This window comes from Hyalella azteca, unplaced genomic scaffold (assembly GCF_000764305.2).
Source record: "Hyalella azteca isolate HAZT.00-mixed unplaced genomic scaffold, Hazt_2.0.2 contig4609, whole genome shotgun sequence".
Lineage (NCBI taxonomy): Eukaryota > Metazoa > Arthropoda > Malacostraca > Amphipoda > Hyalellidae > Hyalella > Hyalella azteca.
Genome location: NW_025934822.1, coordinates 1 through 12,497, shown reverse-complemented (window position 1 = coordinate 12,497; position 12,497 = coordinate 1). Strand labels below are relative to the sequence as shown.

Genomic DNA, 12,497 nt, shown 5'->3' with positions numbered 1-12,497 from the left:
AAACATTAAGTAATGCCATGTCCAGGTGTGACAGTTGGCCTGACTGAGACCACCTCTACACCTCCAACAAAGCAAGCAAGCAAGCAAGCAAGCAATTCACAGCCTCGTATTTGTAGGTGCTTGATGGTGGTCGGGGGTGGTGACTATAGTATAGTCTATACCCCAAATATAAATTGACACTTTGGAAACCGGAGACATGTATATATTCTAAAAGCATATCATTTTGTCCGGTAGTTGAGAATTGAGATGCTTGCGATAAGCCGATAACCGTCACTGAGAGCATGTACGTGTATGATGTATCCCGCCTGGTGAGCCTGGTGCGGTGCCTACTGGCTACTGCCTACCTAGCTCAGGCTAGCTGTCCTCGCGCTGACGGTCGCCCCGCCCGGCATAGTTGCAAAGCAGCAATTTTTTTAGACTCTTCATCAAGTTCAATTTTGAGTCCTATAAGTAGACCAGGAAAGTATCTTAGAAGACTTAGATACCAACATTTTCATACATAAGAAATTTAATAAAATGTTGAGTTGGTAGATGAGGAAATTAAAAATGAACTGATGCTAAAAATCTCTGGTTTGCCACTGTTAAGTGATGGGCAGTTGGCAACTTGGCAGTGGCGTGGGCTGCGTGGCCAGTGGCAGATGTGTAATACCTAGCTTAGCTAGCTAATGCAATTGCACCACATCTGACATCACATCAAACCACGAAACCAGCAACATAATATCTGATACTCATTGATAGAAAAAACTATAAAGCATTAATCTTTAATCCATTACACGTACGTACCTAATACCCATTAATGCTGACTGCTGAGAATTATTTTCTGAATTTTTTTTTTTGGTTTCCTGTGAGAATGTCACTTGTAATGGTTAGAAATAAAATATATGTCCAGATATTTATTTTACATTATATGTGAAAAATTATAGCTTTGTCTCTTTGTCATTGGTCTCATAAATCATAATGGCATAATGATAATCCCTTTTGGAAGCAGGCTAAATGTTTCATGATCCAATGACTTCCAAAACATCAAACATTATAGCCTCTAAGGCCTAAGCCTAATAGGATATCATGTAGGTAGCTAATAGCCTACCATATTATCATATACACTATATCACAATCCTAAACATCTTCACCACCAGGATATCTGCGTGAATATTGCCATCCTAAATGTCATCATTACAGCATTAAAAACACTCACTCTATCAATAAAATTCAGCATCCAACTCAAAAATAATATATTTTAGAACAAATTACTTGTTTTTCTGCCATGATTAAGTCTTTAAGATTAATGAATAATGATGTTAAGCCATCATCATCATGTCTGACAGCAAGCATGGAAAATATCTACCTTTACTTTAGAGGCCATGACTAAAGATTTCCCGCCATTTCCAGAACCGTCAGATTTGCGTCAGTCACCAGAATGCCGCCAGATGAATTACTTCTTATCTAATTGTTAACAATATTGCATAATCAGGCCGTGAGCAGTGAGATTCTAAATGTATTAAAAATTCATCATGTTGGAGACTTGGAGCTGCGAGATTTCAGAAACAAGTAGGAAAATTTCAATCCTGTCTGATAGGTACTAATAGACTGACTGCTGACAGTCATTGACAACAACCTTGTTCACTGCAGGCTTCATTATACCATGGTCAGGAAGATGTGCCAGGTGGGCAGGAATTCATATTGTCATTTTAACGACCTGCGCGGTGTGCTGTACTATGCCGGTAAAAAAATGCGCCATGCGTCGTACTTTTAGAAAGCTAAAATAGTTTAAATATGGATGCGCGGCAACGCTGTTGAGGTCCGGTCAACAGGGGTTCACAAAAGCTAAGTGAAGATTAGCTCAATCACCCCAAGATGTAATACCCAGATAGCCTATCCTCCAACCTTGAGAACAAATTTGGGCAATGATACAAATTGTTCCCAAACAACAGTATACTTAGAATTAATTACCTAAACTCTAACAGCTGGTATTGGAGCCTCCCCCGGTAGCAAAACATATCCTTCCCAGGTTGATTTAGGGCTTTTAGGCCACCCTATGGGGAAAGTTTTGGTTATAGAAATATGGTACTTGGCTAGACGATTTCACAGAACGCTGGTACAAATGATCTACAAACTACCGCATCGGAAAAGCACATCCCAGCCTATGACACCTGAGAACCTATTACTATTAACACACCATATACCATCAGATAACCAACTAGACATGAGTTACAGTAAACACCCGGGATAAAGACAGAACTCTGTAAAGAGGAAACGGTGGTTATTAGCTTAATTTATGGGAGTAAGTGGTGCACCATCAGTACACATTACCTGATACACCGATCAATGATGTATTGCTTGAGGGCAATGCTGTTGTGGTCTTTTAGACTCCCCCAAACATGCACAGGCAATCACCCCAGGCACACACACCCCTGGGTACTCACCCGTCTAGTTGCAGGGAAGCCAAGAGTCACTGACAACTAGGAATACCAGTGGGAGCACCACCCAGAGAACCAGAAACCTCATGTGCACCGGAAAATCGCAGAATACTCACCATGTCCCCTAGTAAGCAAAAAATATGACACCAGGAATGGGACAGAACATAAGAGTTATGGTTCCTAAACAAGAACACAAGACATGGCTTCTAGCCTGTGTGGTCATAGGACTTTTTAGTCTATGAAGTGTATATTTTACTGCAAATGGTTACTTGACTAACAAGTATTTGGACCAAGTTTGGTTCAAATCAAAGCAAACAACAGAACACTCATATCCTACTCTTAACTAGAAAATAACCAGGTATATCCTAAACTTAACGTGATCCTCAAGAATGGCAAATCTTAATGAGGCATGGATAAATAACTGGCCCCAACTGGAGCAGACTAGCAACTAATATCACGAAACACCAGCGCAACAGAACTAACCTAACAACCTTGATATTAATTACCCAAATAGTAGGGCACTGGACTAGTCACATTAGGTTACTCCTGGCACAGTAAATCAAATCACAGTTCAACTCAAACACGTTGACAACAGGCATATGTCCTAATACTCCGCAATCAGCAATGATAACTACAGGGTGCGCCACAGAAACTTACTTATTTGAAAAAATTTTTGTGCCGTTAGTTGGTTGGGTAGAGGGGCAAGAGGGGGTGCATCTGAAGGGGAAAGTTCCCAAGTTTGTTTCTCAAAGTTTCTCAAATAAATTTGCCGTAGTGCAAGAATTAACTGAACGCAATTTTGTTGCCCGTCAAAATGCATGTAAAATGGTGGTTGACAATCTGCCTGAAGACGCGGTCGTTTTTTTCAGTGGCAAGGCTCACTTCCACATTTCCGGCTGTGTCAACAGGCTAAACATGCGTTATTGGTGTGGTGTAAATCCACGTGAGTTTCACCAGAAGCCACTTAACTGTGAGCGAGTTACTGTCTGGTGTGTGACGTTGGTAATGGGAATAATTGGTCCTTATTTTTTTAAGAAAACGAACGCGCAGTTACCGTTAATGGAGCTCGTTACAGGAACATGATCGAGGAACTTTTTCTTCCAAGACTTGAAGAAATTAACTTTAGGAACGTGTGGTTTCAGCAAGATGGAGCCACAACACATACAGCACGAGACTTGATGAATTTGTTGCGACATCATTTCCCCGACCGCCTCATCTCTCTCAGAGGCGATCTCCAATGGCCGCCATGCTCTCCAGGTTTGACTCCATGCAATTTCTTTTTATGGGGATATTTGAAATTTCTGGTTTATGTCGATCGACCACGGACCATAGCACACCTCATGAACAACATTCGCGACGTCATTGCCAAAATACCGATTGATATGCTGCATAGAGTGGAAACCATTATAAAAAAAGCGACTTCATTAGTTTATGCACAATGGAGGCCGTCATTCATGAGATTTAATTTTCAAAACTATATGAAAAAAAATTTGGGATACTGTTTTCTCGAATAAAAAAAAAATTTAAAACAATAACTGAAGTACTTTTGTTTTTATTGACCTTTCAAATAAGTAAGTTTCTGTGGCGCACCCTGTATAAGCCCTTGAGAAATGGTCAAGAATAGCCAATGAGTTGAACTGCTAGGCCAATGCTTTGGTTACATAATCAGTTATAGGACAACGTCAATTTAGTACAATAAACATATAGATATATAGCATAAATGCAGCAGTCTTCAAGAAGTTCAGGATTAGGTGATGATACTCAGGTTGGGAAGGTTATGGGTCACCAGTCTGGGTTTCCAGGTCTCTAAACCGCTTGACAGCTGGGCCCGGCACCGGCTGCTCCATTAAGGAGCAGTGAAATTGCCTTGGAACAGGAGTACGTGGGAGAACCAGTGTAGTTTGGCAAGCAGGTATAAGGTGACTTCAAGCAAAGGATGCAGGCATTGATGAAGTTAGGTAGTTAGGCAAACCATGCTGGTGTGTTATGAATGCAATGAAGCTTTACACTGACAAATGTTGGCTGTAAGTAATTGGGTAGGCCAATAACAAGGATATAAGTCAGTAACAAACACAGAAAGAAAGAAACAAACAGTATTAACAACAACGTTAACGAAAACAACTCCTTCCTATAAAAGAAAGCAATAAAAGGTTGCATGATCTAAAATGTCATGATAAATCATAGGCCTTGCAATCAAAGTTATGCAAGAGACTGGAAGTTTAATAAGAAAGCTAAGAGGGGCAGTATGCTCCTCTTCAACGCAAATTACGTAATCGCACTGACCATACACACAAGTGTGTATCCGCATTGTGCTGTGGTTGGATATGAGTTAACTAGATCGCTAACGTGTCAACTCAGGACTCAGGTCTCAGGTTCTAAGAGTCAGCACAGTAATGAATATTCATTCATAGATCACAATTCAATCGGACATGAATTACAGAACTAAAGAAGGCAACATGGCTTTAGATGTGCCATTGGTGCCTTCTAATGAATGACTGGACTGGTTGCGGCAAATAGGGTATGAACCTGTATGTCAACAGTACAAACCTGTGTCAACAGTACAAACCTGCATGCCAATGTTGGGACTACATTCCCGACATCCTCCCGGCCGGCAAAATTGATGCGATCAATACCTAATAACAATGCACATAAATTGACTATACAAATTAGGTCAATATGGCATAATTACAGAGCGTAATTATACTATGTGATACAAAATATGAATATATATATATTTGCAATAGGTATAAGTCAATGGTCAGTCGTTTATTTTTGCTTCATTTGCGCAATTATGGTTTCCAAATCTGGGTGTGTTATGTTATGTCATGTGTACTTTGAATGTGCAAAAATTATAACTATCATATGAAAATTGTTACCTACGTAGGTTATCATAGCACGAATCGCAATAGAGTATCAAGATTGCAGTTCTGCCACCACCCTTCATTGAATTATCCCACCTTTTTTCTAAAATTCAATAATCTCTCTTCCAGCAAAGTTTGCAAAATTCATTAGCTGCATAAAATACTCTCTGCTGTGGTGTTCGAATTCTGGTTGACATGACATCTGTTTGCATGTCAAATTAAATAGCAAGCAATTTTGTTAAATGTTAACAATTAGATTGGGGTTATTTCATCAAGCGGTAAACTTGCGGTTCCAAAAATGGCAAGAAAGCTCTAATCGCGCCGCTCCAAAGGCAATCTATATAAATAATAATATAATCCACGCCTATGCAGGAGGAAGTTCAAACTTCAGAGGTGGAACTTGATGCAGTAAATTTGCAGTAAGTCAGAAAAAAAATACCAGATTTAGGCATATATACCAGATCTAAAATATTCATACCAGACACCTGAAAATACCAGATTGTGAAATCTGGTAGGTATAGAAATATACCATCTGGCAATTTTGGCTTCAGTGTTACTTAAAATCTACAGACAATGTTGCCATTCCATCCAAATGAAAACTGTGTCTAAATCAGAACTGTGTCGGACGGCTCCGCGGCCCGCGCCGAGTGCTGCGTGGTGTGGAATCAATAACCGTGATTTGCGCGAACTGCGCTGACCTAGGGCTTCAAAAAACTATTTATGCACGGGAAATTTCCCCGTTCATATACATCTTCCTGAGTGTGGGCTTCATATCAGCAGCCATATAGTATTTCTTCTGTATCTGTAAGTGTAAGCTTACAGGAGTGGGCTTGTAATTTCACACCATTTTAATAGTCAAGTGAATTCACTATAACAAAAGAAAATCTTGAAAAATATCAAACAAACCAGAAATAGAAAGGAATATTTTAGTGATGACCATCATATATTTAGAGAAATAAATTATAGTTAAGGTTAATTACTTTTCAGTCTATGTTGCCCAGTGCACAATTGTATCTATGCAATTCTATGCATTAATTTTCCATTTGTAAAATTTTTTTCACTGAGTAAGGTAAATGTAATAAAAATTCTTTGTTGTTAATCATATTTTTTGTTAATTGGATTGGTGGATGCTTTGCTAACCAAGGTTTTACTGTAAATGCATTTTTTGGGGTGTCCCTTATTACCCTGGGGAGTGGGGGGTGTCCTCACAGTTTACTTATAAGTAAATTCATAAATCAAATAAATTTCAATGAAAAAAGTGGAAATATAGTTTGGGAGCTATATACTTAACATGACTGCCTTTTAAATCTTGTACATTTCAAAAGTTTTCTAATAACAAAATGCATTCAACTTTATTACAACTTACTTGCTAGTGGCTTATAAAACAGCCAGTTCCATAATACTTAAGGCCACTAGCGGAATAGTTGTGGTGGTTTGTAATAACCATTTATAGCTACTACTACAATGAGCTGCATCCAAATGAACCTTATGATAGATAGTTCATGATATTGTAAAGTCAATGCAGGGCATATTTGAACTCATGGATTGCATTCATTGTGGCAAGTTAGAGGCTTCTAATTTTCATTCATTTTATCATAATGTGAAAAAACTTTGTGAACCAAAGCCAAATTTTGTTTATACCATTAACATCACACACATGATATTGAAAGACTCCTGATGAAGCAACTTTACTAATAACTTTAGTTGTACGTAGGTACTGACAGAAAAAGGTTTTAATTCAATTAGCTGAGAAGCTAAAGCAAAATTTTAGTGGCATATTTTTTTGGATAATAAAGTAGTTTTCTTAGAGTGATGCAAGAAAATAATTAAGAATTACAGAATGCATGAATTGTTATTCAATGCCAATAATTGGCTAATCAATTTTTAATGTTAGAGAGGTAATGATAAATCTTGTCAAAGCAGGACCTGATTTGATGTCATGTATTTTGTCTTGAGACTGGACTTGATGCAGTTTTTATGTTAAATGCTGTCTGGTTTCTCAAATATACACTAATTTTCACTACATGGCAGTGGTTTGTAGCTGTAGGTCAAAGCTGTTGAACAACTTTTTCATCATATTTCGTTTTTTTTTTTCAGGTAAACTGGGAGTTAAGTTATTGTTGATACTTGTTGTGTTACTCCTACTGCATTTATTGTCAACAACTACTACTCCTCAAGCAACCATGGTGGTTCCTTCACTTCAAAGTTACTGCCATATCCTTCAACTGACAAGAAATACTTCAAAGGTACGTACAGTATTTATTTCAAGATATAATATGCTTAAATTTATACATTTCCTATTGAGTTACTTTCTTTCTAGGATTTGAAAGCCAGTACAAAACTATTTTTGTATTTTAATTTATGTGAAATAATACCTATGTTACTTGTTGTAGAACTCAGTGAAAAATTAAAAATCTAGTTACAGTGGAGCTTTTTTTACTAATAAATTGATAAAACTTCATTTAAAAAATTTTTGGTGTTGCTTGGGTTTTGGTAACACCAGCTTATAAATGTGTTTTCAAGGTTTTTTTTTTCTTCTAAAAAATCTCTTCAGACTCCCTCTTAATGATCTGGTCTCTTCCAAAACTAGTGTGAAAGAATTAATCTATTTTTTAATTTGCTGTACTTGTCTTGACATAGATTTTGACCTTGATTAGCATATTCTTGAAAAAGTTAGATTTATTCATAAATTTCTTTCTTTTCACAGTGTAGTGTGATCTACACAAGTGCAGGCAGTCTGCACAGCAGTGCAGCCTTGTCAGCTTTTCCTCTGAAGTACCCAAATCATAAGATGGACAAGGACGTCAGAATACGCAAAACTGTAAAAGAAAATAATTTCCACAGAGCAAATGTTGTTGCAATGATGAGAGTGCCTCATCTGTTACCCAGAGAAATAGTGGTAAGTAAGAAATGTATTTTAAGGTTTATTACGGAAGAATTGTAAAATTACTTTCTTGGTGAATATTGCATGAATTGTAATTTTATTTTTTAATCAACAGTGAATGCTTGTTTCCTTTGTCTACTCATGGGTCAACCTGACCTTCAGAAACATTGTAAATCAATTATTCTATCAAACATTTTTTATTCGGGCACCAATGTTGCCATTTCACAAATAATCTATTTCATGTATTTATTTGTGTGTGATAATTCTTGAAACTGAAAAAATACTTTGCTTCATAAGTTCATGGAAGGTCATTAATTGATTTGTTATTCTAATCATGAACTCATTTCCAATATTAACTATATGATTTCATAGCAATTATTTAAATTGTTATATAATTGTTACCACCCAATATAATTTTGTTGGTATGTGACAGGAGGATGCCAAGGACGAGCTAAAGACTATGCCGCTCAATCATCACTGGACCAGGATGCATCCACGCTGTCTAGTCACATCCAGACCTAGAGGTCTAGTGAAAGAGTGAGTGAGGGCTAGCACATGACAGAGTGAGTGAGGGCTAGTACCGGACAGAGTGAGTGAGGGCTAGCACAGCACACAGTGAGTGAGGGCTAGCACAGCACACAGTGAGTGAGGGCTAGCACAGGACAGTGAGTGAGGGCTAGCACAGGACAGAGTGAGTGAGGGCTAGCACAGGACAGAGTGAGTGAGGGCTAGCACAGGCAGTGAGTGTGGGCTTGCACGGGAAAGAGTGGGTGGTCGGCTAGCACCGAAAATTCTATCCAGAACTAATCAAAAGGAATAAAAGTGAATCAGCGTGATAGAATTGATGTTATACGTGACGCTTTATTAAAATGCAGTGCTATTTTTGTTGTATTTTATGTGCTTTTTTTCGAATTGAGCAAGATCTTGACAAGGTGATGGGCTGTGCGTTGTCATTTTCTGACAGTTTCTGACTAGAAAAAAAAAACAATATTATTGAATATAACTTGATTCAAACAAATCATGCGCAATTTTCTCCTCGCTTGTTTAATTACCACCAATAATCGGCATCTATTTGGCATTTTCTCAGTTATCTCTTTCTAAGTAATGAATCGCATATACCCAAATAAACGCCCTGGCATGTTCTTTTCAACAATACTATAATATTTGCATTGTGATTGCTTATAAAATAAACGAATACTCGAGCGGAATAATTTACCCGTTGCTTTAGAATTTAGTCTTCACTTTGCTCTTCTTAAACCATAACAATACGTCTTCATGTGCAGCTGGAAACTTTCTCGCATCGTGTGGCGTCACGAGGCAGACTACAATAAATTGTCTGGAGTACAATGGGCCTTCTGGAGGTAGAATAATTTCTCGCTTGATGAGCCTACAACAACTCATGTTATAGTGTGCGTTTTAAATATGAACAATTTCTAGTTGTGAGTTTTTTGGTTGTTCAATTTGAAGCGATTATAAAAATACTTGGACGGCTGGTTTATCCTTCAATCTAGGTAGGTCCTATGAATGCAATGACCGTCGGCTATACCTAATATTTGTAATGCCAGCGAAGAGTTAACTATCACTTTTATTTATTTTAGTAATGCTTAACTTAGTTTTCAACTAAATTTTCTGTCTAGTTGAATTGAAACGGTATTTCACCATCATGTGCTTGCTGGTTAATTGTTCAAATCGATCAGAAATGTAATTTTTTGCGTTTTCGTAACACTTCCGAAATTATTGTGTATAGCTCGATTGCACGTGGAATTCATATTACACTTAGTTTATTTGTATTTTATAAATTTATAGACATTAACATAGTGAAGAGGAGAGCCACGAGATGTATTGAAATATGACCGTGTTTATTTGTGGAATTACGTCAGTGCCGTGGTTATTTGTCTGCAGCACCTGAACAATCACTACTGTTTGTTGAGAATTCGAACTTGCGATGCGTTTGTTCCGAAGCTCCGAACATGTCTATTTGTAAATATTAAATGCTGAATGAAAATTGATTTGTTGTGTAAGTTATTTGTACTGTAATGAAGGTCCATTGTACTGTAAGGCACGCGTTATTTACACTATAATGAAGCTCCCTGCCACAACCAGTCTTGTCTAATTATTTTCCTCACGTGCACCATTTGGAAAGGGTGCTAAAATTATAAATTCAATATTGCTCAACTTGCGGATGCTAGATTAGTATGAAATTTCTCAAGCATTGATTAGATGAATCAGAGCATCCGCGTTATATATAACTAGTCTTTTCATGAACAATCAAACGCTCAGAAAATTTTTTTTTAAGTCAGCGGCAAATTTCTCAAAATACATTGGTATTTGATTCTTATGCGGTCATTGACCTTTTATTGAAATTATTTTTTCATGTCAGGGGTACCAACTACGCTATGGTTCTCCACGTGTTATGTTGGACCGGTTATCTCGTGCTATGTGGTACGCACACAAACTAGTCCATTTGTACCAGTATTTTTTCGTTCGTAACTTTGTTATTTAATTGAAAAAAATTTGATTTATCTGCAAGTTTGAAAACGTTTAATTTGATTAAATAAGTATTTGTTTCTAGTTACAACGATTAAAAGATGGCGTAGGCGAATTCCTACCGAGCTGCGGCTGCGAAGAATGCTAGCCCGCCTGTTGGCTGCTGAGTCAACGGTGACGTCACATGCTCCTACGTAATGGAATTTGCGTTTGGGCGTTTGATGACCAACTTCAATCGCTAGAAATAGTCTAATTTCTCACTAGATGTATTTTATTATCTAAAATTCGGCTACACTGTTGTTTGTTTTATTATGCATTGTATTCATTAGTAATTCACGAATGGAATAATCTGTTATTTTCGAACTGGCGACCTTGGCTGCTGCATTCTGATAAATTTCTTCGATAGATATGACTCAATTGTACTGAGAATCTGAGAAAGTTTGAAGAAATTGATTCCTGTATTGTTTTTTATCAAGTAAAATATATGTAATTTTAAATCCTGCTACTGCGTAACTTGTCATTTGCTACCAGTGAATCGCTCATAATTCAATTTTGCTTTTGTTCATTTTAAAAAATTATATACATGTATCTTCCAGTTGGGATTCTTTTACCAGACGCCGTCAAATTCTGGAAAGTGAATGCGACGGATTTTATTTCGTTATAAGTTAGCGAGAAGCCAATGAGCTCAAACTTTCATCCCTATCTAACAACATTTGCCTATTGACATGGTAATAAAACGGTTTAGGTTTAATGCTTCTTCTTTCTTCACGATTACCTGTTTAGAAAAATTGAAAGCAATCCTCTGCACGCTTTTATCACGTTTGTCAGTAATTGTGTGAAATTTTATCTCACGAATAGTCGTATAATCTAAGAAACAGTTGTGTAGCAACAATTTCATCGTTCGAAGTGTTTGCCTTGATGAGCTATCATGCGTTATCAAGTACTTGGTACCTTATCGCTAACCTTTATTTATGGTATTATAGATTAACGCTCTAGTACTTTCAGTTATTTTTCCTCGAGTCTTCATGCTTTTCAAAGTGCAAATTTAATAATCGTTGCGATTGGTATGGGGTCATGATCAATCGGAATCATTAAATCAACCTACTCGTATGCAGCCTCTTGAATCCATAACCTGGTTATGGAACAACATTCACTTGCTCTTCTCTGCTTCTAATTCCCGTCTGTTATATATTCTCCGTTACTCTGTTCTCCTCACACTATTCCTTTTTCATATTTCGAACATCACACACAGAATTTTCTTAATTTTCTTATTCACCTGTCATCTTGTGACATTTATTTCCTGTTGTTGTCTTGCTTCAGTGCAGTGACTCCAAGATTTTCCCCCCTTCCTGCTGTAGAAATAAGGTTACTCCCCCATTCACATTTTCAAAAACAATCCGCCTTGGGTTTGTCAGATTACCTGACGACCAAAATCCGTGAGAAAAGCGCTGCTACCGGAAGGTACTAACGAACCAAAGCTAATGCTGGATTATCATCTTACTCATGCTGCTTTCTCGGGTAGCATAAGTACCTGGATTTATGTACATGACCCATATCGCTATGCCCTGTTTCAAGCTTTTTAGTTGTTACTGAACTAAATTTCCTCACGAAAATTTGTCTCACAACTCTGTAGCTATTACTTTTTTTTTGTTTCTATTTACTTTCATTCAAGTAGAAATAGTCTCGAGCAGCGAATGCATGATTTTGAATGCTTAAGCGTCAACTTAATCTCCATAGTGAAGCTTCTTCCGGCTCGTGACTGTACGCTGGGACATTTCCCCACTCCCTCCCTCTTCCTCCCTTTCTATTCTATCCTTTTCCTTGCGACACAATGTGACCCCCCCCCCT

The 12,497-nt window shown here is 37.5% G+C and overlaps 1 protein-coding gene across 1 annotated transcript; it reads left to right on the top strand.

Moving 5' to 3' along the window:
• The first annotated feature begins 6,802 nt into the window (after positions 1–6,802).
• LOC108676817 (28S ribosomal protein S14, mitochondrial) lies at positions 6,803–10,264 on the top strand. The gene is made up of 4 exons (XM_018164956.2): positions 6,803–7,524; positions 7,986–8,177; positions 8,596–8,699; positions 9,446–10,264. Exons 1-4 carry the CDS (start codon positions 7,303–7,305, stop codon positions 9,525–9,527), a joined length of 600 nt encoding a protein of 199 aa, XP_018020445.1. The 5' UTR covers positions 6,803–7,302; the 3' UTR covers positions 9,528–10,264.
• Positions 10,265–12,497: the final 2,233 nt, after the last annotated feature.